A 22,760-nucleotide genomic window follows, 5' to 3' on the forward strand; every position below is an offset into this window, starting at 1 on the left:
GAGATATACGGAGAAAGAGGAGAGCTGGTATTATTTAGGGTTTGGAAAATTCTTAAGTTCTGAAGGAAAGTAGAAAGGAAGAAAGTAAAAGGGAGATATTAATCTTTTTCAGCTATTTCGTCGGAGCTCCGTCCATTCCTTCTACCGTCGGCAAGTATTTCTAGCATTCTCCTTTGTCCCTACTCTATTAGAACTTGAATTTAAGCTTTGCATCATATTCTAGCCTCAGATTCACTCATAGAAACCCTAACCTTAGCTTTTCCCTAAGCCATTCATCTTTTCCGGTAGAAATCCTGCGGAATCCAATCGGAATCATTGATTCCAACTATATTACTCAATCACCAATATTTCTGTTACTATTTTTTGGATCTGCAAAGAAGAAAACGAAGAAAAGTTAAGTTTTTAATCCCCAAAATTATCTTCTCTGATTGATTTTGCTGGATTCCGGCCAAATTCCAGTCATTTTTCCGGCCAGAACAATGCCTCCAATTTATTAATAAAAAATCTTTTTCTTATTTGATTTCTTCATCTTAATTTGTTGTTTTTCTTTCTCAGAAGCTTCAGATTTACCGTTATTCTCTTATAAAGTCATAGGTTTACATTTTCACCTGTAAATTCCAGATCCAAACCTCTAGCACGTTCTTCTTCTTAATTCGAGCATTAAAACCCCTGTTTTACAGAGCAAACGTTGTCAAAATTTGATCTTTGTGTTAGAATCTAATTTTTCTTGATCTCAAAGTTAAGATCCAGTTATTCTAGCACTTACATAGATTTGAAGAAGAGAAGAGATAGAGAGGGATATTTGTAGAAGGGCCTTTGGTGGATCTATTTTAGATCAGCCTTCAATACCTCAGCTGCTCATTGAGGCAAAACGTAGAGGAGCGTCTGGAAATTTCATTCTCAGGTAGTTTTATTTATTTTTCCTTCTTAACATTTGTTGATAGTCTGATTCGTTTCTTTGAAATCAGTTTGTGACTTAAATTTCTTCTTGTTAGTTGAATGGATCTTCATTAAGTAATTGAGTCTCGAAGTGATTTGGTTAGAATGTTTCAAATAGGAATTCTTTTCTTGCCTTGATTTGGATTTATGGCTTTGGATGATTGCAAAATGAATGTCTCATATGTTTCGAAAAAAAATGGACTGATCATCTTTTAAATGATTCCTTACAGGAATTTAAGACCATTTGATTGTCAGATTAGATGAATAGAGGTGCTAGATATATAAAGCTGTTATGTTTTAATGAAATTCCAGTTTTACACAGTTAGCATAATATGAAATTGGCTTGTCTTTAGTTTGTTCCCTGCGAAGAGATGGTCATTTGATAGATGAAAATTTTTGTTTGGGGTATTTGCCTGCCAACTGTGATTTTATTTTTATGTGTTTGGACATATTTTTATGTACTACATGTGAGTTCAAGAGTGTTTGGGCATTTATGATATGACTGAGATTGTTATTTCGCGCATGGATTCAAGCTAAACCCTTTAGGAGAGAGTATAATTTTAGGAGACAAGCTTTGTCTCATTTAGAGAGTCACCCATAGGAGACTTACCTAGTCTCGTATCAGAACGCCCCTCACTAATTAGAGGTCAGTCTAGCCTTTTAGATAAGCACTCCCATTCATCATTGCATGGGCAATGATAAGGTTACTTGGAGCCCACCTCTGAGTTTAGGAGACTTGTCCGGTCTCACTAGCACACTTCTTTATCTCATTTTCTTTTAGGAGACTAACATGGTCTCATTAGCACTCCCCTCTTAGGGTTGTGCACTAGGAGTCAGTCCTTTCGTATATGAGTCATGTCTTTAGCTAGAGAATCCATCTTTAGTTAGAGAGTCATTCTTTAGCATAGGAGTCAGTTCTTCAGCCTTTCAGGAGTCTGTCCTATCATCATAGGGGTTAGGATTCTGTCCAACCTCTCATCAAATCATGTGATTTTTTATCCACTCTTGCAAGGTATAGGATGTTGTCCAACCCTTGCAGAGTCGTGATTCTGTCCAATTCCCCCGCAAAGCATAGGATGTTGTCCAACCTTTGCGGGATATCAGGAGTCTATCCTGCCCTTATGATGATAGGATTCTGTCCTCTTGAGTCAAAAATATATGAAAAGCCAAAAAATCTCAAAAGTCTTGAGTCTTAGAGTAGTTAGGAAATTTTGTTCCGAACTACGTTGGCTTGATCCCTTTCCACAGGGTACGTAGTGCAGCTTGGGATCCACATCCCAAGTCCAGCCAAACCTTTAAAAATAAACATTTTAAACCTTCAAAAAATACAAAACTTCTTTAAAACCTTTTCAAAAAGGTCTTCCCCTAGAGTTAGGAGTCTGTCCTAGATTTTTGGGGTGTTTTAGAGTTAGGAGGCTGTCCTGATTTGTATTGATATGGTGTGTCATGTCGTGTGAGTGTCCCTAGAGTTAGGAGGCCTCAAGTTGATCGGTTAGACATTTAGTCATACTGATGGCTAGACTAGGAAGCATATAGTCAGCCCATGATTTTCATTAGGTTGCACAGCCTAGTTACACATAGGATGTAGGGCCCACCTGCATTAGCTTAAGGCTAATCAACTTGCATTAGTTAGGGCATATAGAGAGTCCTAAAAATTACAATTCACATGAACTTAAGCAATTATACAAAAAGCTTTAAAAATCAGTCGAGTCTAGTGGATCGAGTCTAGGATAGCGGTTCTAGATGGTTAGGCATCGTATTTTAGAATAGGTCATCGAACTACGTTGACTCCGATTCTTTCCGAGGCCGGGATACGTAGAGCAGCCAGGATGGATGGCCATTCTGGTCTGAGTCAAGTCCTGCATTAGAGTTTTAGGATTTGTCTTGTCCAGTCATGTATAGAGTTTATTTGTGTTGTGTGTTTTGCTGTGTTTTCTTACTTTCATGTACAGATCCTATACCTTTAGCTGTAGCATGCATGTGTTTGCACACCAGAACTCAGACACCAATTATGTATGACATTCATAACCTAGTCATTCTCAGGTGACACTTATTTCATTTCTTTTATATGTGCTTATCATTCATCTCCAAGACATGCATGATTAGATAGACGTCTTCTTGGAGATATTCGTTCCTATTTCATATGACTTTTGCCCAAAACTCTTCAAAATCAATAAGTAAATGGCATAAGAGACCAGGTGTTTGCACTTGGGCGGATGAGGTGCTCTTCGGACCTTCCAAATTCGTAACCAGGCACGAACCTTCTTTTATATATCTCTGGTTATCCGTTGCAACAGAGCATAGTATGGGATCCAGAGCCCACTTCCTTGGATGACGACTCTTCTTTGTTTAAGGTACGTTTCGAATCCGGGCTAGTCCCCGAATCGAGAGGTATCTCACCTTTTATCGCCACTCATGCTGTGAGAGGCACATTCTTTCGAGAGTTCCTTGGTAAAGCTCTCCATTCACGTGGATGATCCAGAGACTCCTGGGGGCTCGTCCCCCGCCTCTCTAGGATCGGGGTCCACATTCCCGAAGAGCAGGTTAGCATAAAATGAAAGATAATATATGTTGTTCATTCTGTCGTCCGATATTTAAGCAATGAAGCTAAGCAAGCACTTGGTTGATGGTGCAGACAGATGCGGATTGCATTCCCGAGGAAAGGGAAGATGGGCAACAGTCGGTTGAGATGCATATGGACTTGTCTGAAGGCGGCCAGCATGTGGTTGAGGCGGAAATGGAAATGTCGGAACACAGGGAAGAGGCCGTTGACTCACAAATGGAATCATCGGAAGAGGGGGATGTCAGTACAAAATTTACGATCCAATACAGAACATCGTGGGTGGAGAAGAAACTGACATATGACCTACTCGATCCCCACACTCAGGAGAAAGTTATCTCCGATTACTTCAGCAGCGACTTCGAGTATGAAAATTAAAACCATAACACAATTTATTGATTCTGTTCCACAGTGCGAACAATAAACAATTTGATTCTTTCTTTAGTAATACTCTACAAATTACCAGTAGAAGTCACTGCTCAAAGGAGGAGCTGAGAACACTGTATCATCCCGAGGGTCTAGTCCACAGCTCGGTAAGTTTCCAAGTCTAAGGGCTTACCTATATATCGCCAATGCATATTTCAAATAGTTTATCTCATTTAGCGTTCCACTATAAATCTCATTCCCTTGAAGGTCATAAATGTGTACGGCAATCTTTCCATGTCCAAGGCAGCGAACAAACAATGTGTATGCCTCCCTACCTATGTCTTAGTAAGTTCTACACCTGAACGCTTTACCATTACAATAGCCTTTATTTGTATCCCATGCTTATGCGTTGCCCTATAATTGCCATGGTTTTTAAGAGCTTGTGAAGCATGGTAAGGACGATGCGACCATCATCAATTCCTTCCTAAGCGATATGAATGGGGTGGACAGAATCCTGGCCCCAATAGGGGATGGAAAACACTGGATATTATTAATGGTCAGTATGAATGAAGGAAAATATATAATGTATGATTCACTGGCCAGAGCTCACAATAGGAATCTTGCAAGGGGAATGGTATGTTTCTTGCGTAGTGATATTCCATAGTTCAGTACGTTTGGATAGATTTTCTCAATAATCTCTCTCGGCGTGCAGATTACTTTCTTTAGGAGGGTTTTAAAAAGATTTCAACCAGCGGCGGATAAGTGGGAAGATACCGTCGAAACAAGAAAACCAATTCAAGAAAACGAGTGAGTACTCCTACTGCACCATTAAGACAATATACTCATCATCTATTTCCAGGTGTAGGTTACACAATATCAACTGCTACAATTTGTATTGGTAGAGTTGACTGTGGGGTGTTCGTCATCGAGTTCATAAAAGCTCTATGCCACTACAAACAATTTGAGTTCACAAAGGTAATGATTCTTAGAAGCATACAAAGAAATTACTCATTGGCCGAGTACTTACAGTTCTATGCTACGGCATGAGGATATACGTCGCCTACACGTGGAGAGAACATTCGAGATGATTTGGGAATGCATCCACATGTAGCTTCTCTTCTTCAGTACTGCAGATTCCGCGGGGATTATAAGATGTAGGGAGTAGAGATGTTGATTACAAATGTTTGGAAGGCTGACTATTAGAAGATGTGTAGAAGTAGATGACTGATTGTCCAAACCTGTTCTTGTATAGATTACTGATTAATCATATCATTCTTCTTTGTTTTGTTCCGTCAAGGCCAAATCCATATGATATTATGTTCTAGTTACATCACACATCAAGTATCTTTCTCCCACCATAACACAATTTACTGGGTAAACTCCACTAAGTACCAAATTGGTTCTCTAGATAATTTAATGGGTAAAAAAACCAAAACAAATTCATTACCTGGATAAAGGTGAAAAGAAATCAGAAGATAGTGATTAACTGGGTAAATTTCACCCCAGCCACCGAAACAACTTCTAAGCTGGCCTTCAGTAAGGGTACATCATTGTATCATCTTGGTCCTCCGGCGTTCTTATATTACGCCGGTGTGTATAGATACGCCGGCGTTAATTTAGGCTGGCCGTTGTACATAATGAGTACGCCGACGTACATAATGGGTAAGCAGGTAAGCCGACGTAATGTCTCGGGAGACCTCACCGAAATGTTTTGCTCATCACTACGTAAGGGTTGGGACATAGGGACATAACGGCACCAGAAATTTTAGGCAACGGTTCAACTTGGCGGTATTAGTAAAGGACGCCACCGTTTCATTATATGTCCATGTGTCGTTGATCCGTCCGTCTGTGCATATTAGCGACGGCCAAGATTTAAACGAACCGAAGGGACTCTGGGTTCAAAAGGAAATTTCAAATCCAAACCAAACTAGCAATAAAAAATGCGCCACCGTTCAGGAAAAGTTTATTTAGGACGTGTCAAGCATCCTTCCGTCTGCACTTATTTCCAACGGCCAAGATCCAAATGAACCCACGCTTCTGTCGGTTCAAATACGCATTGAGACGAACCCAACGAAACCTCGTGCAGTGCGCCAAACGTAAATGGGGATGAGATGGATTAAATACAGGGGGTTTTCCCTAAGAAGAAACTAGTAAAATAATGAAAAAGTGAATGATGAGGATCAACATACGAGGAGTCCTCTTGTTGTCAGAAGGGTATTGGGGTCTTTTCCCACCCGATTTTGAAGCTTAGCCCTTTTTTAGTTCTTGTTTTAAAAGGTGCCCGTGATCCGTATTTTCACTAAACATCGGCCCTCATTCCGTACTTTTCTCATTTCGAAAACGGATTCCCGTTTTCGATGTGTTTTCAAATTATGCTAACCGAAACATAGAAGTTTGCCTGATTCTCTATACGTCAAACATGTTTCTCATGTTTTTCTTTTGAGAAACAAAAAAATAAGAAAATATTTTCTCGAATGTATCCAAACGTAAAGTTTCGTCAAGAATAAGATTCATGAGCCTAGTGTTGTCATGAGCCTAGTGTTGAATGGTAGTTGCTCTGCCTAGTGTGGAATGGTCTCTCTCTCTCTCTCTCTCTCTCTCTCTCTCTCTCTCTCTTTGGAGATGGATTTGGAAGACTTAGGCGGAACTTAAAATCGGTCACTACCAAAACAAGATTCTAACTTTAACTATGGCCATATTCGGATTGCAATAAGAACATTTGGAGAAATTTTAATTTCTTAGAAATTGTTTTCCTAATGCACTGTTTGGATTGCAGGAATTTTTTGGAAAAGTTTGGAAAGGAAAATATTTCTAAATTTTCTTACTTTTTTTACACTAGAAAACGATAACTTGAACAAAACTTATTCAATTTTTACTTATAGGGGCCATCAATTTATGATAATATCCCTATACATTAACCATAAGGGCAGTGATAAATTGACCCCATATATCTTAAATCGATCCCCATATAGGGCAGTGCTTAGAGAGAGAGAGAGAGAGAGAGAGAGAGAGAGAGAGAGAGAGAGAGATTGGGGCCAATTTAAGATATATGGGGTCGATTTATCAGTGCCCTAACCATAATCATATCATTTCCCTCTAAATCATGAAAGGAAAAAAAATGCAATCAAAATTTTTCTGTCGGAAATGTTTTTCTCGTAATCAAAACAGAGTCTTAGAGAAAAATGACATAATTTTGGTTGGGGAGTCAATGGACTCAGATGATCTAATGGACCATCATAATCCAAACTTATATAATTACAATAACAAGATCCATAAATATTGTTTACACCCATTTTTGGGTTTAGTCGCTCGTAAAAGACCAAGTTGTAAAGTGCTGATTCATTTGGACTGGGTCAATGAACTGATATGTCACGCTGGCATTTGATGAGCGGATGGAAGAACATGCCTATATTGGATCCCAAAGGGCTGGGCAGTTATTAGAGATTCCCCCCACAACCTGTTTATCTTTAAAGCCAATCGATCAAGTGGTACAGAGTTACCAAGATACCATCTGGATGGACTGATTCAGAGATGTGGTACTACAGTTGCCAATCGTTGGGACGTAGATGATAACCACCTGGAAAATGGAGGACGTGAGAATAAGGGAGCCTAGCATGGGCAGTTACCAAAAAGTTCCATACAAGAGAACATGGTGTGATGAGGAACCGAATAAGCCATTGAAATCTCAGTTGGCAACCAAGAGGGGGTTGAATTGGATTTTACAAATTTTTTACTCTTATTAAATGATTGATTACAAATTAAAATAAAAATAAAAATTGGACACTAAGCACAAACAGCAATGAGAGCAATTAGCCCAAAGAAGATAAATCAAATGCACAAATGAAGATATAGAAAAGAGAGAGAGAGAGAATAGAGTGCACCAGATTTATAGTAGTTCGGTCCAAGCCCAAACCCAGACCTACTCCACTCCACCAAGTTTGTCTCCTTGATGGCTTCACTAAACTCAATCCTTTTAAGGGTGAGGATTAAACCGTTTACAAAGAGGATGGCTATGCTCTTCACCACTTGCCGTCGAAGGTAGCTATTCGTCTCCGAACACTTGCTCACAAAGAAGTCTACGCATCTCCGAGCACTCGCCGCATACAAAGATTGAAGAGAAAAAAGAACGAAAGAAAAGAATGTCTTTATAAAGGCTATGAATGATGGTTGATGATGTACAAATGAAAGCTCTTAGTCCAATCCTTCACTTTGATCTTAAGAGAGGCACATATTAGTTTTTCCCACTCATATATTCTTCCAATAAGACTTTGGAGTGCTAGAACTAGGTTTAGGGGGTTAAGAAACCCTTATATAGAGAGTTGAACCCAAACTAGCTGTTTTTGGGCTCCAACGGTTCTTGCGGTCGACCCCATGAACTAGCAGTTGGGCTTTTATATAAAAAACAATTTATCGGGTCACAGTCGATCGCGGCTCTCGGTCAACTGCCCGATGAACTCTGTTCATCTTTTGTTTTTTTACGGCCAGTAGCCTCATGGTCGATCTTGGTCCTCAATTGACCCTGCCCAGTTGACCACGATACCCACGGTCAACCGCCATGCACATTATTTCATGCTTTTGATTTTCCATTTCTTTCCCCTCTTTGGGGTTTTGGTCCATTGTTTTACCTTATATTTTTTGTAAGCCCAATGGTTTCCACATTGGCATTCTCATCTTATTTTGATGATTCCAATACACAAGTGATTTTAAATCACCAATGTGTTTGATTGTCTAAGTTGTAGATCACATTGGTGCTAAGACAACATTGCTTGGATTAAGGCCAAGAAGATCTCATTGGACCACATCATGAAGGCCAAAGACATCGTAGTCCAAGACAAATGAAGACTTGAAGAATCCATTGAAGATCAAAGTCATATTTGAATGTATAAGATCCAATGTTAGTTTTAGATTTTATGAGGCATAATTAAGTTAATCTCACACACCCTAAATGTATAAGAGATTGTCCTTGTGGTGTTCCAACAATGTGGAACCCTCATAACAATCCTAACTTGATGTAAAGTTGGAAGCCCAAAAATAAGAAGTGAAAATCTGCTTGACATAGGCTTCTCGGAACTCCGAGAGATTCCTCGGAGCTCCGAGAAATGGTCCAGTAACATTTTTCTCACTTCTGTTTGTATTCCCGGAACTCCGAGAATTTCTCAGAACTCCGAGAACACTATAACGGTCGGATTTTTAGCCGTTGGGAATTTTCCAGGAATTACCACAATGCCACTGAACGGACATATTTTGGTTTTACTATATATATGGGCATTCTAAACTTCAAGACCATCAATCCTAACACTCTAAAACTTCATTTGAACATCCAAAGAGTGAATCAAACTTGATTATGCCTCTCATCCTCTAAAGATTAGGATTTGGATCATAGGCTCAATTTGTACATCTTCTACAATTCTTGTAAACCCTTGTAAGGGATTTTTTGTTCTTTCTTTCTTACTCAAAGAACTTGTATTGGGCGAGTGTTCGGGGAAGCGTAGCCCACTCTCCGTGGTGAAGATTGCCACCAAGGTTAAAGGCATTCAGAATTGTAATCGGCATTGATCTTCGCCGAAGTTAAGAAGATCGCATAGTGAAGCCATCAACGGGTTTGGTTGGTGGAGTGGAGTAGGCCTCGCGTTTTGAAGACCGAACCACTTTAAATCTCGGGTGCAGTCTCTCTTGAACTCTAGCTCTTTATTTTGCATTGCACCTCTAGATTTAACTTGTGTGCTTAAATTTCATTGTTGATCTCTTAATTTCCTTTTTGGGTTTGAGTTTTTAAAAGGATTAAAACTTGCTAGAAACCTAATTAATTTTCACTCCTCATAGTTGCCGTACTCGGGACCACCCTTGGAATTTCACTTGGTATCAGAGCCTTGGCTCTTAAAAGATTTTCATTTCTTAAAATCTTTGGTAAATTTTCTTTAAAAATTTCAACAAGGGAAAGATCATAAGATCTTTGGCAACTTTCTAATTGTGAAATGGCGGATAGAAATGGAACCGGACTTCCGGAGGGCCATTCCACAACTAGACCTCCCTTCTTTAATGGGTCCAACTATGGACATTGGAAGACAAGGATGCGCATCTATCTTCTTTCGATAGATGTGGAACTTTGGCATATTGTTGAAAATGGATACATTTTGCCTTCCACACCATTTGAAGAATGGAATACGGTAGAAAAAAGGCATGCAAATTTAAATTACAAAGCTATAAATTTCTTGTTTTCCGCCTTATCTACAGAGGAGTTTAATCGAGTTGCTCTTTTTGATTCCGCCAAGATTATTTGGGATACACTTGCCGTTACCCATGAGGGAACATCACAAGTCAAGGATTCCAAAATAAACTTGTTAAAGAGCAAATATGAAATGTTTAGAATGGATCAACATGAAAGTATTTCCGAAATGTATACTCGATTTTCTAAAATTTCTAATGAATTAGCCAATCTTGGTAAATCTTATCCTACTGATGAGCTTGTGAGTAAGTTGCTTAGGTCTCTTCCTCCATATTGGGATCCAAAGGTAACCGCCATACAAGAATCAAAGAATCTCAAGACGCTAACCATGGAGGAGCTTGTAGGATCTCTCATCACCCATGAGATGCTCCTCACTAGCCGACAAGAGGAGAAGAAGCCGAAAGAGAAAGAAAAAGAGAGTCGATCTCTAGCTCTAAAAGCCTCCAAAGCGAACTCATCATCCTCTAGCGAGGCGGATAGCGATGAAGAAGAAGCTTTAAGAAAATTTAAAAGCTTATGGAGAAAGAAACATAAAAAGGATAAAAAGAAGAAGAAAGAAGAAAGTGAAGTTGATGGAGCTTTAAGATGCTACAATTGCAAGAAGATTAGACACAAAAGACCGGATTGTCCACTTCTCAAGTCGTCTTCCTCAAAGTACAAGGGAAAGAAGGATTAGAAGAAGCACAAGGCTCTTGCCGCCGGTTGGGATGCTTTGAGCACCTTGGGACAAAGCTCAAGTGAAGGGGGAGAAAAGAAGGATGATCTTTGCCTCATGGCACTCTCCCATGAAGTTGAGGTAAATTCTAACCCCTCTTGTTATTCATCTAGTAGTGATAGTGAAAAAATATCATATGATGAATTGTGCTCAACCTTGCACTCTCAAATTTCTAAAAATAAAGTTCAAAAGAAATCCATTTCAAAATTAGAAAATGAACTTAATTTTTTGAAAAATGAATCTTCTTCCAAATCTCAAGCACAACTTGAAAATTTTAAACTTGAGATTGAAATCCTTAAGGGTTGTTTGGATGAGAAAACTTGCCAAATTGCAAAACTCCAAGATGTGGCAAGCTCTTCCAAATCTTATGAAGATGAATTTAATGATTTTCTAAATCAAATAACCCATCTTCATAATGAAAATAAAAGGTTAAGATTATATCATGGATTCTTAAATGGTGACAAAATTATTGACATAATCTTAAAGAAGACTAGTCAAAGACCTAAACATGCATGTTATGATAGGACTAGCGTATCTAACCCTCATGTTAGATGCCATTATTGTGGAATAAATAGTCATTACCAATTCCAATGTGCATCTAAGATTAGGGATAACGGTGGATCCAAGAAAGCTTGGGTTCCCAAAGCCCCCATATGATTTTCATCATATGTGCTTAGATTAGGGGCTTGCTCTAAAATTGAATATCTTTCTATGGATAATTAAAATATCCCCTCTTATGTTGAATAAAAATTCTAAATAGGGGGAGTTCTAGGTTTGTCTTTTTCCTTGAAAAATGGGGAGCCTTAAATTGAATATTTCTTCCCTTTGTTTCTCTTTTACCCCAATCTTTTTTATTGATGCCAAAGGGGGAGAGAATTCTAGTGTAAGGAAAATATGTATGCTTTTATTGAAAAATTTCTTGTGCTTGTCATCATCAAAAAGGGGGAGATTGTAAGCCCAATGGTTTCCACCTTGACATTCCCATCTTATTTTGATGATTCCAATACACAAGTGATTTAAAATCACTAATGTGTTTGATTGTCTAAGTTGTAGATCACATTGGTGCTAAGACAACATTGCTTGGATTGAGGCCAAGAAGATCTTATTGGACCACATCATGAAGGCCAAAGACATCGTAGTCCAAGACAAATGAAGACTTGAAGAATCCATTGAAGATCAAAGTCATATTTGAATGTATAAGATCCAATGTTAGTTTTAGATTTTAAGAGGCATAATTAAGTTAATCTCACACACCCTAAATGTATAAGAGATTGTCCTTGTGGTGTTCCAACAATGTGGAACCCTCATAACAATCCTAACTTGGTGTAAAGTTGGAAGCCCAAAAACAAGAAGTGAAAATCTGCTTGACATAGGCTTCTCGGAACTCCGAGAATTTTTCTCGGAACTCCGAGAAATATTCTCGGAACTCCGAGAACACTATAACGGTCGGATTTTTAGCCGTTGGGAATTTTTCAGGAATTACCACAATGCCACTGAACGGTCATATTTTGGTTTTCCTATATATGGGCATTCTAAACTTTAAGATCATCAATCCTAACACTCTAAAACTTCATTTGAACATCCAAAGAGTGAATCAAACTTGATTATGCCTCTCATCATCTAAAGATTAGGATTTGGATCATAGGCTCAATTTGTACATCTTCTACAATTCTTGTAAACCCTTGTGAGGGATTTTTTGTTCTTTCTTTCTTACTCAAAGAACTTGTATTGGGCGAGTGTTCGGAGAAGCGTAGCCCACTCTCCATGGTGAAGATTGCCACCAAGGTTAAAGGCATTCAGAATTGTAATCGGCATTGATCTTCGCCGAAGTTAAGAAGATCGCATAGTGAAGCCATCAACGGGTTTGGTTGGTGGAGTGGAGTAGTCCTCGCGTTTTGAGGACCGAACCACTTTAAATCTCGGGTGCAGTCTCTCTTGAACTCTAGCTCTTTATTTTGCATTGCACCTCTAGATTTAATTTGTGTGCTTAAATTTCATTGTTGATCTCTTAATTTTCTTTTTGGGTTTGAGTTTTTAAAAGGATTAAAACTTGCTAGAAACCTAATTAATTTTCACTCCTCATAGTTGCCGTACTCGGGATCACCCTTGGAATTTCATTTTTACATCATTTGAGACCTTATTTCTCTCTCTTTTGTGCCTCTTATTCGATCTATGGTGAGGATTCGATTTACATTCTAATTGACTTGGAAATGCAATGATCTTCAACCTAATTTTTTCATTTCAAGTCTTCTTGAATCCTTGGATCTTCTTGGCTTCCTTAGACCGTAATGATGTTCCATTTTAGGCTCGAATGCCTCAATCCAAGCTCCTTGACATTAATCAAATAAACATATCTACAACTGAAGCAATAGATACATTCGTACACAATAATCACTTGTGTTTGGAATCATCAAAACGGGATAGAGATAGCCAAGGGTTGAACCATTGGGCTTAGAACTATATAAGGAGGCGACTGTCTCCAAGGAAGTGGCCTGGAACCAAATCCAAACATGTCTTAGCACTTTATCTTTACTTTTCAGCACTGTACTTTTTTACGTTTTTTGTACATGTAACTTTTCTTTGGATCAAGGAAGCAATTAATTCATCTTTCTGGGTGAGTCTCTCTCTAATTCGACCATCCGTCGAACTAGCGTTTTGTTTGTGTCGTTTAGCTTGAACCGGATGGCCTGTTGACCCTGAGAGTCGGTCTACACGCATTGCCAACCGCCAGTAGTTCACATTCTGCGCGTGTCAACATGTCGTCCATATTCTGCGTGTGTCTTTCACATCCCCACATTTGGTGTCGCGTCTGCACCTAAAGTCTTTTGCATCTGTGTAAAGACAGAGGAGCCCAAGGAAGAAGTGTCGTTCCCCTCTTCTTCTCACTTGATTTTTCTGATTTTCTTGCCTCGAGAGAGGCTGGCACGCCCGTGCACCTCTCTCTCTCTCTCTCTCTCTCTCTCTCTCTCTCTCTCTCACACACACACACACACACACACACACACACACACGGTCCACTCCACTCCTCACACACGGTTGCACCGACCGACCGTGTCTGAGCATCCTTAGACCGAATAGATATATTTTTTAAATTATTTTCGATTAGATCCAGAGAACTAACAAAAACTCTTTAGACTGTTCTAAATCCGACTTTATTTGTGAAAAGGCCCTTTAATCTTTTATATTTTTAATATTATTTTAATAAAAAAAGCTATATGCTTTTTTTTTGAACGATTTCTATATTTTTATTCATCTTCTCTCCTCTAATTATCGTTTCGAAACTCATTTGTGTCAACGTTGACTCGCCCGAGTCAATGACCTTTTACATTGGTCGTGTTCTTGTCGAGGACCATGTTTTCGAACATTTTTTCATGTGTAATAAAAACAATAGAAACGAAAGAAATTCCAAGAACAGTTTTTCCTTTCCAAACTTTTCAAAAAAAAAAAAAAAATCTGTACAATCTAAGAAAGACTAAGGGTATAATGGATGTATGAAATGTGTAAATAAATAATTTTCACTAAATCTTGAAAGATTACATAGGACCTTAACAAGTGTCGAGCATTTAAGGGATAAACTAGTAAAGAGAAAAAATATAAGATTTAAGGAGAGAAAATCCCAATCAAATCATGTTGCCTAATCTAAATGACTACCTAATAAATCTATTTGCCTAATCTACAAGACAAATGATCCAATGGTTAGATCTAATAGGATCTTACATACTCTATCATGTCCCCTTAAACATATGTGGATTGGAAAATCTACATATGTTTCTTTACTATAGAATTCTTCGACAAGAAAATAGAAACTTCTATAAGAATTCCCATAAGAAAATAGATGAATAATATCTTATGATGATGGTAACAGATCCATGTTGCCAAATATTTTCAGAATATGTTGCCAATAATGACGAAAATGTGTCGCTTAGAAGATAAGTCGCAATGGACTGGGAGGACCTCCAGCCTTGATGGGCGGGTTCTCATGGGCGGTCTTTCTAAGTGGATTTTGGATACCTTTTATCATGAAAGTGAGTCATTAGAAATGGTTGCCTCAATGGCCAAAAGTGCCCCTTCATGGGTCGATTTGAGGTATCGATCCTTATGGAATATGGAATTATCAAATCAGACAGGCTGCGTTTGGATTGCTGGAATCAAGAATAAGAATTCAAGTACTATTCCAATCCTATTATGATTTTCTCCGTAAATGGTATGCGATGTCCGGTTCTAGTGTTTGGGGTAAGAAATAGGAAAATCAAATGGAAATGAACGTAACAAGAGCGGAAAATCAAATGAAAATAAGCATAACAAGAACAAAAACAAAGAAAATGGAAAAAGGAGTAAATTGTGTCGCCTTCAACCTTGGGAAACTCAAGATTCTCTATGTTGTCTTCCACCCTAACTCAAAAAATCTGAAAATTTGTCTTCAACTTAGCATTTCATTTATAAATCAGAAACCATATCTCGAAAAATTCTGAAACCCTAATTGAAAAAATCTGAAATCTACAATCGAGATAGAGAGAGTTTTTATCCTGGAAAAAAGGAGAGAGTTTCCATGATGAAAAAAGAAAAGAATTACTGCTTAAGAGAAATTGGCCTTGGAGGAAATCTACACAAGAAAGTCAGAGATAGAGTTTTTCTCCTTGAAAGAAGAACATTTTTTTCATAAAGGAAAAGTTTTGGGTTCCTCATTGAAATATATAATCCTAGATCATTTGCATTGGAGTGGGGAGAAGAGAGAAGGAGATCAGTTGGAGAGTTCGAAAGTTTCTCCCTAGATTGAGAGAGAGAGAGAGAGAGAGAGAGAGAGAGAGAGATTTGGGGTTTTTTTTTTGGATTTTTTGGATTTTTTAATTGGTGGAATCAAGAATGCCACATCTTTTGGGCGGTAACAAATTCCACCGCCCCATAATCCCACGTTTTTTCCACCGAGCATTCCCTCTATGCTAACAAACTTCATCCAATCACCGTAAATCCCGTAATCGGCACGAACAGAATCAAATACCGATTCTTATTTCCGATTCCGGCGCGTTTGGATAGCTGGGATAATCCGGTAATTTTGGCAGAACGTGTAACCCGCCTAGACCTGGCAAAATCGACCTGTACATGGCAAAATCGACATGTGCCCGCAGGTCGACCCAACCCACCCTCAAATTTGCGGGTATGGGTTGGCATTTGAGTGACCCGTCAAAATTGACCCGCGGGTCACCCAACCCGGCGAAACTTGGGTTTGGTCGGGTGAACCTGCGGGTACCTGCAAATACCTGCATTTCATTTTTTTTTATTCGAGTAGCTACCGGCTGCATTTTCTATCTCGTAACAAAGGACAGCTATCAGATAAAAGCGAGGATTTCTCTTTTTTTGAGGGTACTCGAGGCATTTTGTGTTAATTCATTGAGAAGCAATACACACGAACCGTGGAATCAAAGAAAAAGAGAAATGGACGGTCTAGATTAAGAGGAAATGCAACCTAGTATAAAAAGGACGACGGGTTCGTTTACAATTGGAGGGGGGGTGGTTATCTCATTCTCATATTTTAGGATTTTCAGAGAAACCAGAGAGAGTGAGAGAGAAGAGGAAGATAAAGAGAGAGAGGCCAGCCGAACATGCTTCCCTCCTAATAAAAAATACTCTTTGGCAAAAAATTGCGGGTTGCCCACGGGTTGACCCAACCCACCCGCAGTGGGTGCGGGTCACCTAAGTGCTGACCCATAGGGATGCGGGTTTTTTTTTGACCCAACCCGTTTGAACCGAACCCTCATGACCCGCGGATAACCCAACCCAACCCGTCTGTTTGCCAGGCCTAAACCTGCCCAGAGTTGGTATTCTGATTCCGACACGGTAGTCTCTCTCTCTCTCTCTCTCTAAAAGAGAAAAAACCTCATTTTCTGGATCTGAGAATCTCCATCGATCCATGGCTTCCTTGAGAATTCTCTATTCTCCTCTCATCCTTATCTCTCTCTCATTTTAGCCTCTGGTAAAACCAATTTACCTGAAAGGAGCCTCAAGTGGAAAAAAGCCAAAAAAATTAGGAACAAAGATAGCTAATGTGTGAAAAGGCTATTTGTTTAGTTCCGCTCTCGGCCCCCAATTCGTCCTCTTTTCTTCTACGAGCCACCCATCTAGCTTACACTATAAGGGGGTAACCCAGGGACGAAAAGGAGGTGAATATATCATTTTCCTTATAGGTTATAGAGTTTAATTTGATATTTATTTACTTCATGTAATTCTTGCTTCTAAAGGGCCAATTACCAATGGGAGACAAAAATTAGGTGAAATTATCAACAGGACCCATCCTTTTCAGAAATTATCAACGGGGGACAAAATATGCCTTGTCATTAAAAGCTGGACGAAAATGCCCTTTTCTTAAGCAACACGTTTTGCTTTTCCACTTTTCCCTCTTCTCTCTTCTTTCCCTCTTTTTTTTTTCACTTTTTCATTTTCAACTTTGTTTTTTTCTACATTACCAGTCATCTTCTTCATCATTTAGCCACTATTGGAGGTGGGAAAACCCAAAAATTTGAAACGTGAGTTCATTCCCATCTATCTTTCAATATCTAGGTTTTATTTTTCATTTGTTTTAGGGTTTTGCATTTCTCGTTCTCCCTTTCAATGGAGGATGAGGAAGATGAATCGTACGGTAGAAAGAAAAAATGTGAAAATGAACGAGTGAAAAAAAACAGGAAGTAAAAACATGTTCATAAGGGACTTGATAAGCCCATTCGGAATTTGGTAACCCCATTTTGATACTGGATAACCCCAACCCAGAGACTTGAAAACCCCCTTCCAAAACTCCAGTACCCTTGGGCAATTTTAAGGGACTTGATAAGCCCATTCGTAAATTGGTAACCCCATTTTGATACTAGATAACCCCAATCCCGAATACTTGAAAACCCCCTTCCAAAACTCTAGTACCCTCGGCCAATTTTCAGGGACTTGATAAGCCCATTCTGAAATTGGTAACCCCATTTTGATACCTGATAACCCCAATCCTAGAGACTTGAAAACCCCCTTCCAAAACTCCAGTACCCTCTGCCAATTTTCAAGGACTTGATAAGCCCATTCAGAAATTGGTAACCCCATTTTTATGCTAGATAACCCCAATCCCAGAGACTTGAAAACCCCCTTCCAAAACTCTAGTACGCTTGGCCAATTTTTAGGGACTTGATCACCCCATTCGGACATTGGTGACCCCATTTTTTATACTAGATTACTTCAATCCTAGAAACTTGAAAACCCTCTTCCAAAACTTTAGTACCCTCTGCCAATTTTCAAGCACTTGATAAGCCCATTTTGATGTTAGATAACTCCAATCGCAAATACTTGAAAACCCCCTTCCAAAACTCTAGTACCCTCGGCCAATTTTCAGGGACTTGATAAGCCCATTCTGAAATTGGTAACCCCATTTTGATACCTGATAACCCCAATCATAGAGACTTGAAAACTCCCTTAAAAAGTCAAAACGTGTTGTATATGCCAAAGGGTATTTTCGTCCAGCTTTTACTGACAAGACATCTTTTGTCCCCCGTTGATAATTTTTGAAAAGCATGGGTCTGTTGATAATTTTGCCTAATGTTTGTCCCCCATTGGTAATTGGTCCTTCTTGCTTTGCTCACTTACGTGCATACAAACTGCAAATAGGATTATGAAACTTAATGTCAGATTATTATGATAAACACAAGCAGTAAGATGTAATTAACATTATAATTAATTACATATAAAACTAAAATGGTGGATCGGCCGATACAGTGAGGCTACCACCTTGGAATCCCGTTGGGAGATCGAAACCAGACATAAAATCATCGCCAAAAATCACGGCGCCAGCCGCCATTGCCCCAGCCCCGACTCCCATTCCAAAACCAGGGCGGCCCGGGCGTCCCCCGGCTGAGGAAGATGGCATGTTGATGTAACTCTCTGGCAATTGGGCTGTCCCCGGAAGAAATGTGGGTACAAAACCTACATGTGAAGGTGGGGGCGGGGGTGGCGGAGTGCGAGGCCTGGGATAGCTATTTGTGGGGCCAGATGGGTTCGAATAATTTGCTGGCAATGACATTGGCTGAGCATAAGGAAAGTTCATTGGTGGATAATTTTCCGTCCGGCCGAAATGGGTCGGAATCGGTTGGATTGGGTGCGGGTAATTTTCCGTCCACCCGACATGGGTCGGAATCGGTTGGATCGGGTAGGATGATGCGGATCCATCTTCTATGTCTAAAGAAATGCCATTCTTCTGATCCGAGATCTTAAATCCTCCTTCCTCAGTACCTGCAAAGGAAAATCTATACTTATCCAAGAAATTCATTGTGCAATTTTAGCATGATTGGAAGATGTTATTATTAATCGTTAATTAACCCTAGCAATTAGGAGAAAAATTGAAAATTAGGATGAACAATGAATGCTTCTTCTATTTTTTTAATGAGATTTTATATGGTGTGTGGCCGTATAGTTCAGTATTTTTCAAAAAGTAATGTACCGACCACCTTAATAGGATGATCAAAACGTTTATTTTTTGGGCCACAATGTAGATAGGTTGTGCACTAAAAATCATTTCTATGGGATGATCTTAACCCTTTACACATTTGAAACATACTGAGTTATTAAATAAAAAATTTGGAATCATATGGAAATGACTGTTAGCACACAACCTATTTACATTGTGGCCCAACAAATGAAAGGTTTGGATCGTGAGCTATACTGTACTTTTCGACAACAATAATGGACTATACGGCCACACAACATATTAGAAAACGTCTATAGATTGGAGTGCATTTATCGTCAAGTAGTGAATCATTCTCACCGAAAACATTAATGGGGGATTTGATCCGTAGGGGAGGGGGGGGGATATATCATTCCCCAGAGGGAGAAGGGAAATGTGATCAGCACTACTGTATTTTGATAAGGGCACTCCTCACTTTATTAAAACTACGGTATAGCCCCACCATAGGATGATCCAAACCGTCCATTAGATGGGCCACATCCTAAATTGGTTGTGCCCGAAAAATAATTTCCATAGGTTGATCCTAATCCTCTGATCTAAAGAGGATTAGGATCAACCCTCTAACATTCAGATCGGAGGGTTAGGATCAACCTATGGAAATCATTTTTGGGGCCCAACCTATCTAGGATGTGGCCCATCTAATGGACGGTTTGGATCATCCTATGGTGCGGGCCATACCGTAGTTTTAATAAAGTGAGGACTGCCCTCATCAAAATACAGTAGTGCTGATAACATTTCCCAGGAGAAATGATAATCTCAAATAAACTAGGTTAGACCCCGACCCATCATGTTCAAAAACTCGATCAACTCGGAACTCAGATGAGTCGAGCTAGTTCAGCTGGGTTCTCTTCAAACTTTTATTATTTACAAAATCGGATAGTTTTTCCCTTGATTCCGATGAAGTGGACTTGGAAAATCAAAAAGATTAATTTCCCAAAATCCAAGTTTCTAGACCCATTTACCTGAGTATGAAGATCTCTCCTCAATGATCCGTACAGAAATGTCTACAACTCCTTGAGGCTTGTCAGAATTCTTTCTCCGTAGTTGAAAACTTCCAACTTCTTCAATTGCGGATCTCTGCCCCTCAGAGTTCTTAAACTTCGCAAAGAACTCTTTCAAGAGAACAGTTGCAGTACCATGAAGCTTTTCTCTAAGAAAAATGGGTTCTCTGCTATAAACTTCAATGTTGAGAACTAGACCATTTAAATTCGGATTTGAATCATCAAACAAAGCTGAAAACTTGGTTTTCCAACTGGGATTTGAGCTCCCTGAACCATCTATCTTAGAACAGTATTTATTTTGGGGATCAATCCACCCAACTGCAAACCATTGGAGCTTCCAGAGAGATGATGAACGCCGGAGACCACGGGCAGAGATCAGGCAGACTTCGAGACGGATTTTTGCCATTCTTGAATAGATCTTGTGACAGGGAAAACAAGAGATGTTTAGAGAATTGATTCTTCTTTTGGTAAAGTGGGTACAGAAAAGAAGAGACAAAAGACAAAAAGTGAAGTTACTTTGCATGATCAAGAAGAATACTTTACTTGTTAAGATGGAAATTCTTGGCCAGCTAAAGCACCTTTGAAGGGTAATAATTTTACCTTCCTTGTTAAAGGTGAATCTAAAAGTAGCTGTTGGGTTCGCCATGAAACAAGGGCCACATGATCAAGAGGAACAGTCAATATCCATGTGTTGTCATGACTTTTGATCACTAGCAATTAAATATAACACACAAGAAAGGAATAGATTCAAACTTTTGATCACTAGCAATTAAATAAAATACAGAAGAAAGAAATAGATTCGAACCTTATCAATGTACAAGCATGCAGGAGATGGAGTGTTAGGCCAGAAATCGGTAACAGATGCGGCAGTGACGTCAGGGCTGAGCTAGAGGACCCGAGGAGCCGAAGTGAAGGAGCTGAGTCCTGCGGAACCGAAGTGTGGGAGCTGAGTCCTGCACAAGAGCAGACGAGGTCAGAAGGCCAACCCGGAGTCGTTGCTCCCATTCTGCCCTACCTTTCCCTGTGTCCCTTAGTCGCTCGGGTATTCCCCGATGCATTCCTACTTTTCATAGAAAGAGGATTAGTATACGGGATGGAGCGGAATCTGGACCTCCCCTTTCCTTTGACCAACAGGTCCTCGAACCCCTCGCATGGAGGTTCCTTTTCATTCATTCATTGATTGATGAAAGGTAGCTTTAGCTTGCCCCAGTTCACTACGGAAAGCGAATTCGATCCTATAGTCGTCTTCTTTGTTCGATAAATGCGCAGTGGAAAGGGATGCTAGTCGGCTTAGTGAACTCATCCAAGAGGAGGAGGATACGAAAACAGGGGCTGTGCGGGCGAGGCATATCGAACGGCCAGCTCAATGTTGAAAGAGAGATCTCCCCATGGGTCTCCCTCTATTGATAGATCAGGGGCCCTCCTGCCGGCCGGAACGAAACGATCTTTCAGGAAGTAGTCCCATCACCCTCGGGCCCGGCGCCTGACAAACAAGAGGAGGCGGGGCTCTCTCCAACCATTCTGAAGAGCCGCTTGCTTCAAAAATGCATATAAGCTAGCGCCCTTACTAATACTAATAGGGCTAGCGCGCCACTTATAGCACTTTAAAGAAGCCCCCTAAACGCCCTTCTTAGGTTAGTATGCTGAAAAACCTTTACTCATAGGGCCCTTACTCATAGGGGCCCCTCGCGCGCCCTTATTAGTATGTCGCGCCTGGAGTGCCCTATTAGTAAGTAGTAGCTACTTGAACTTACGTGCTCCCTTTTTGTGCTTCCCAAGATAATTATTACTGAGATTCAAGGTAAACTTAAAGCCTTTATATGGACTGGTATTGACCTAAAAACTTCTGGTGCCAAAGTGTCATGGAAAGACCATCCAATTCCTATTCCTCGAGCTAGAAGGAATACCATTTATGTACCACATTCCATCCCCTTCGGGAAGTCATTCAGATTGCCCTTTCCTCCGCCCTCTCTGTCCGCTAACTTCGGTACCCGGGGCATTTCCCTCACATGCTGAAGCAAGAAAGCCCTGTCTTTTATTACATTTCTAAAGCCCAACCTAGAATAACAACAGCCAAAACTACCTTCGACACTCAAGTCAGTATGAGCATGAGTGCAGAACGAGTTTTTAAGAGTGGTGGTTGGGAAGTTATTACCCTTTGGTCTGAGCCCTGAAAGGCTTTTTATAGAGGGAAACCTGGGGTGGTTGGATTACCTACCCCAGGACAGGTGTCGGCCTCTCACAGGTTTAAGTTTACCTACTCTTAGTTAATTACCAAATTACCCTTGGGCCAACACTGGATTTGCGGTGGGCCATCCTGGAGCCACGTGTCAACAACTAATTGGCTGCTGTTTTTCATACCCCATCAGTTGCCCCTCAGTTCTCCAAGTCATTGTAGTGATTTGGGGAAGTATGAGGAGTTATATTCCTGAACGGGGGAAGTATGTCCGGAAATTCTGTCTGTC

General features: G+C 39.9%; 1 protein-coding gene across 2 annotated transcripts; it reads right to left on the reverse strand.

The window, feature by feature from the left end:
• Positions 1-18,423: 18,423 nt before the first annotated feature.
• Positions 18,424-21,276, reverse strand: LOC143878591 (Calcium-dependent lipid-binding (CaLB domain) family protein). 2 transcript variants are annotated; one of them, XM_077380866.1, is made up of 4 exons: positions 21,101-21,276; positions 20,839-21,005; positions 20,257-20,713; positions 18,424-19,062 (listed from the first exon to the last, which is right to left on the reverse strand). In XM_077380866.1, the coding sequence occupies exons 3-4, from the start codon at positions 20,699-20,701 to the stop codon at positions 18,524-18,526; spliced, it is 984 nt and encodes a 327-aa protein (XP_077236981.1). In that variant the 5' UTR covers positions 20,702-20,713; positions 20,839-21,005; positions 21,101-21,276; the 3' UTR covers positions 18,424-18,523. The 2 variants fall into 2 exon arrangements, with proteins under 2 accessions (XP_077236981.1, XP_077236980.1); XM_077380865.1 differs by lacking the exons at positions 20,839-21,005; positions 21,101-21,276 and having other exon boundaries at positions 20,257-20,832.
• Between the last annotated feature and the right edge of the window lie 1,484 nt (positions 21,277-22,760).

This window comes from Tasmannia lanceolata, unplaced genomic scaffold, assembly GCF_043159265.1.
Source record: "Tasmannia lanceolata isolate RefF3 unplaced genomic scaffold, GAP_Taslan_0.1 ptg000006l, whole genome shotgun sequence".
Lineage (NCBI taxonomy): Eukaryota > Viridiplantae > Streptophyta > Magnoliopsida > Canellales > Winteraceae > Tasmannia > Tasmannia lanceolata.

Coding starts and splice junctions, on each gene's coding strand:
- LOC143878591 (XM_077380865.1), bottom strand. CDS start 20,818: ATGCAAAGTAACTTCACTTTTTGTCTTTTGTCTCTTCTTTTCTGTACC. Junction 19,063..20,256: donor GGAGAGATCTTCATACTCAG/GTAAATGGGTCT, acceptor TTTCCTTTGCAG/GTACTGAGGAAGGAGGATTT.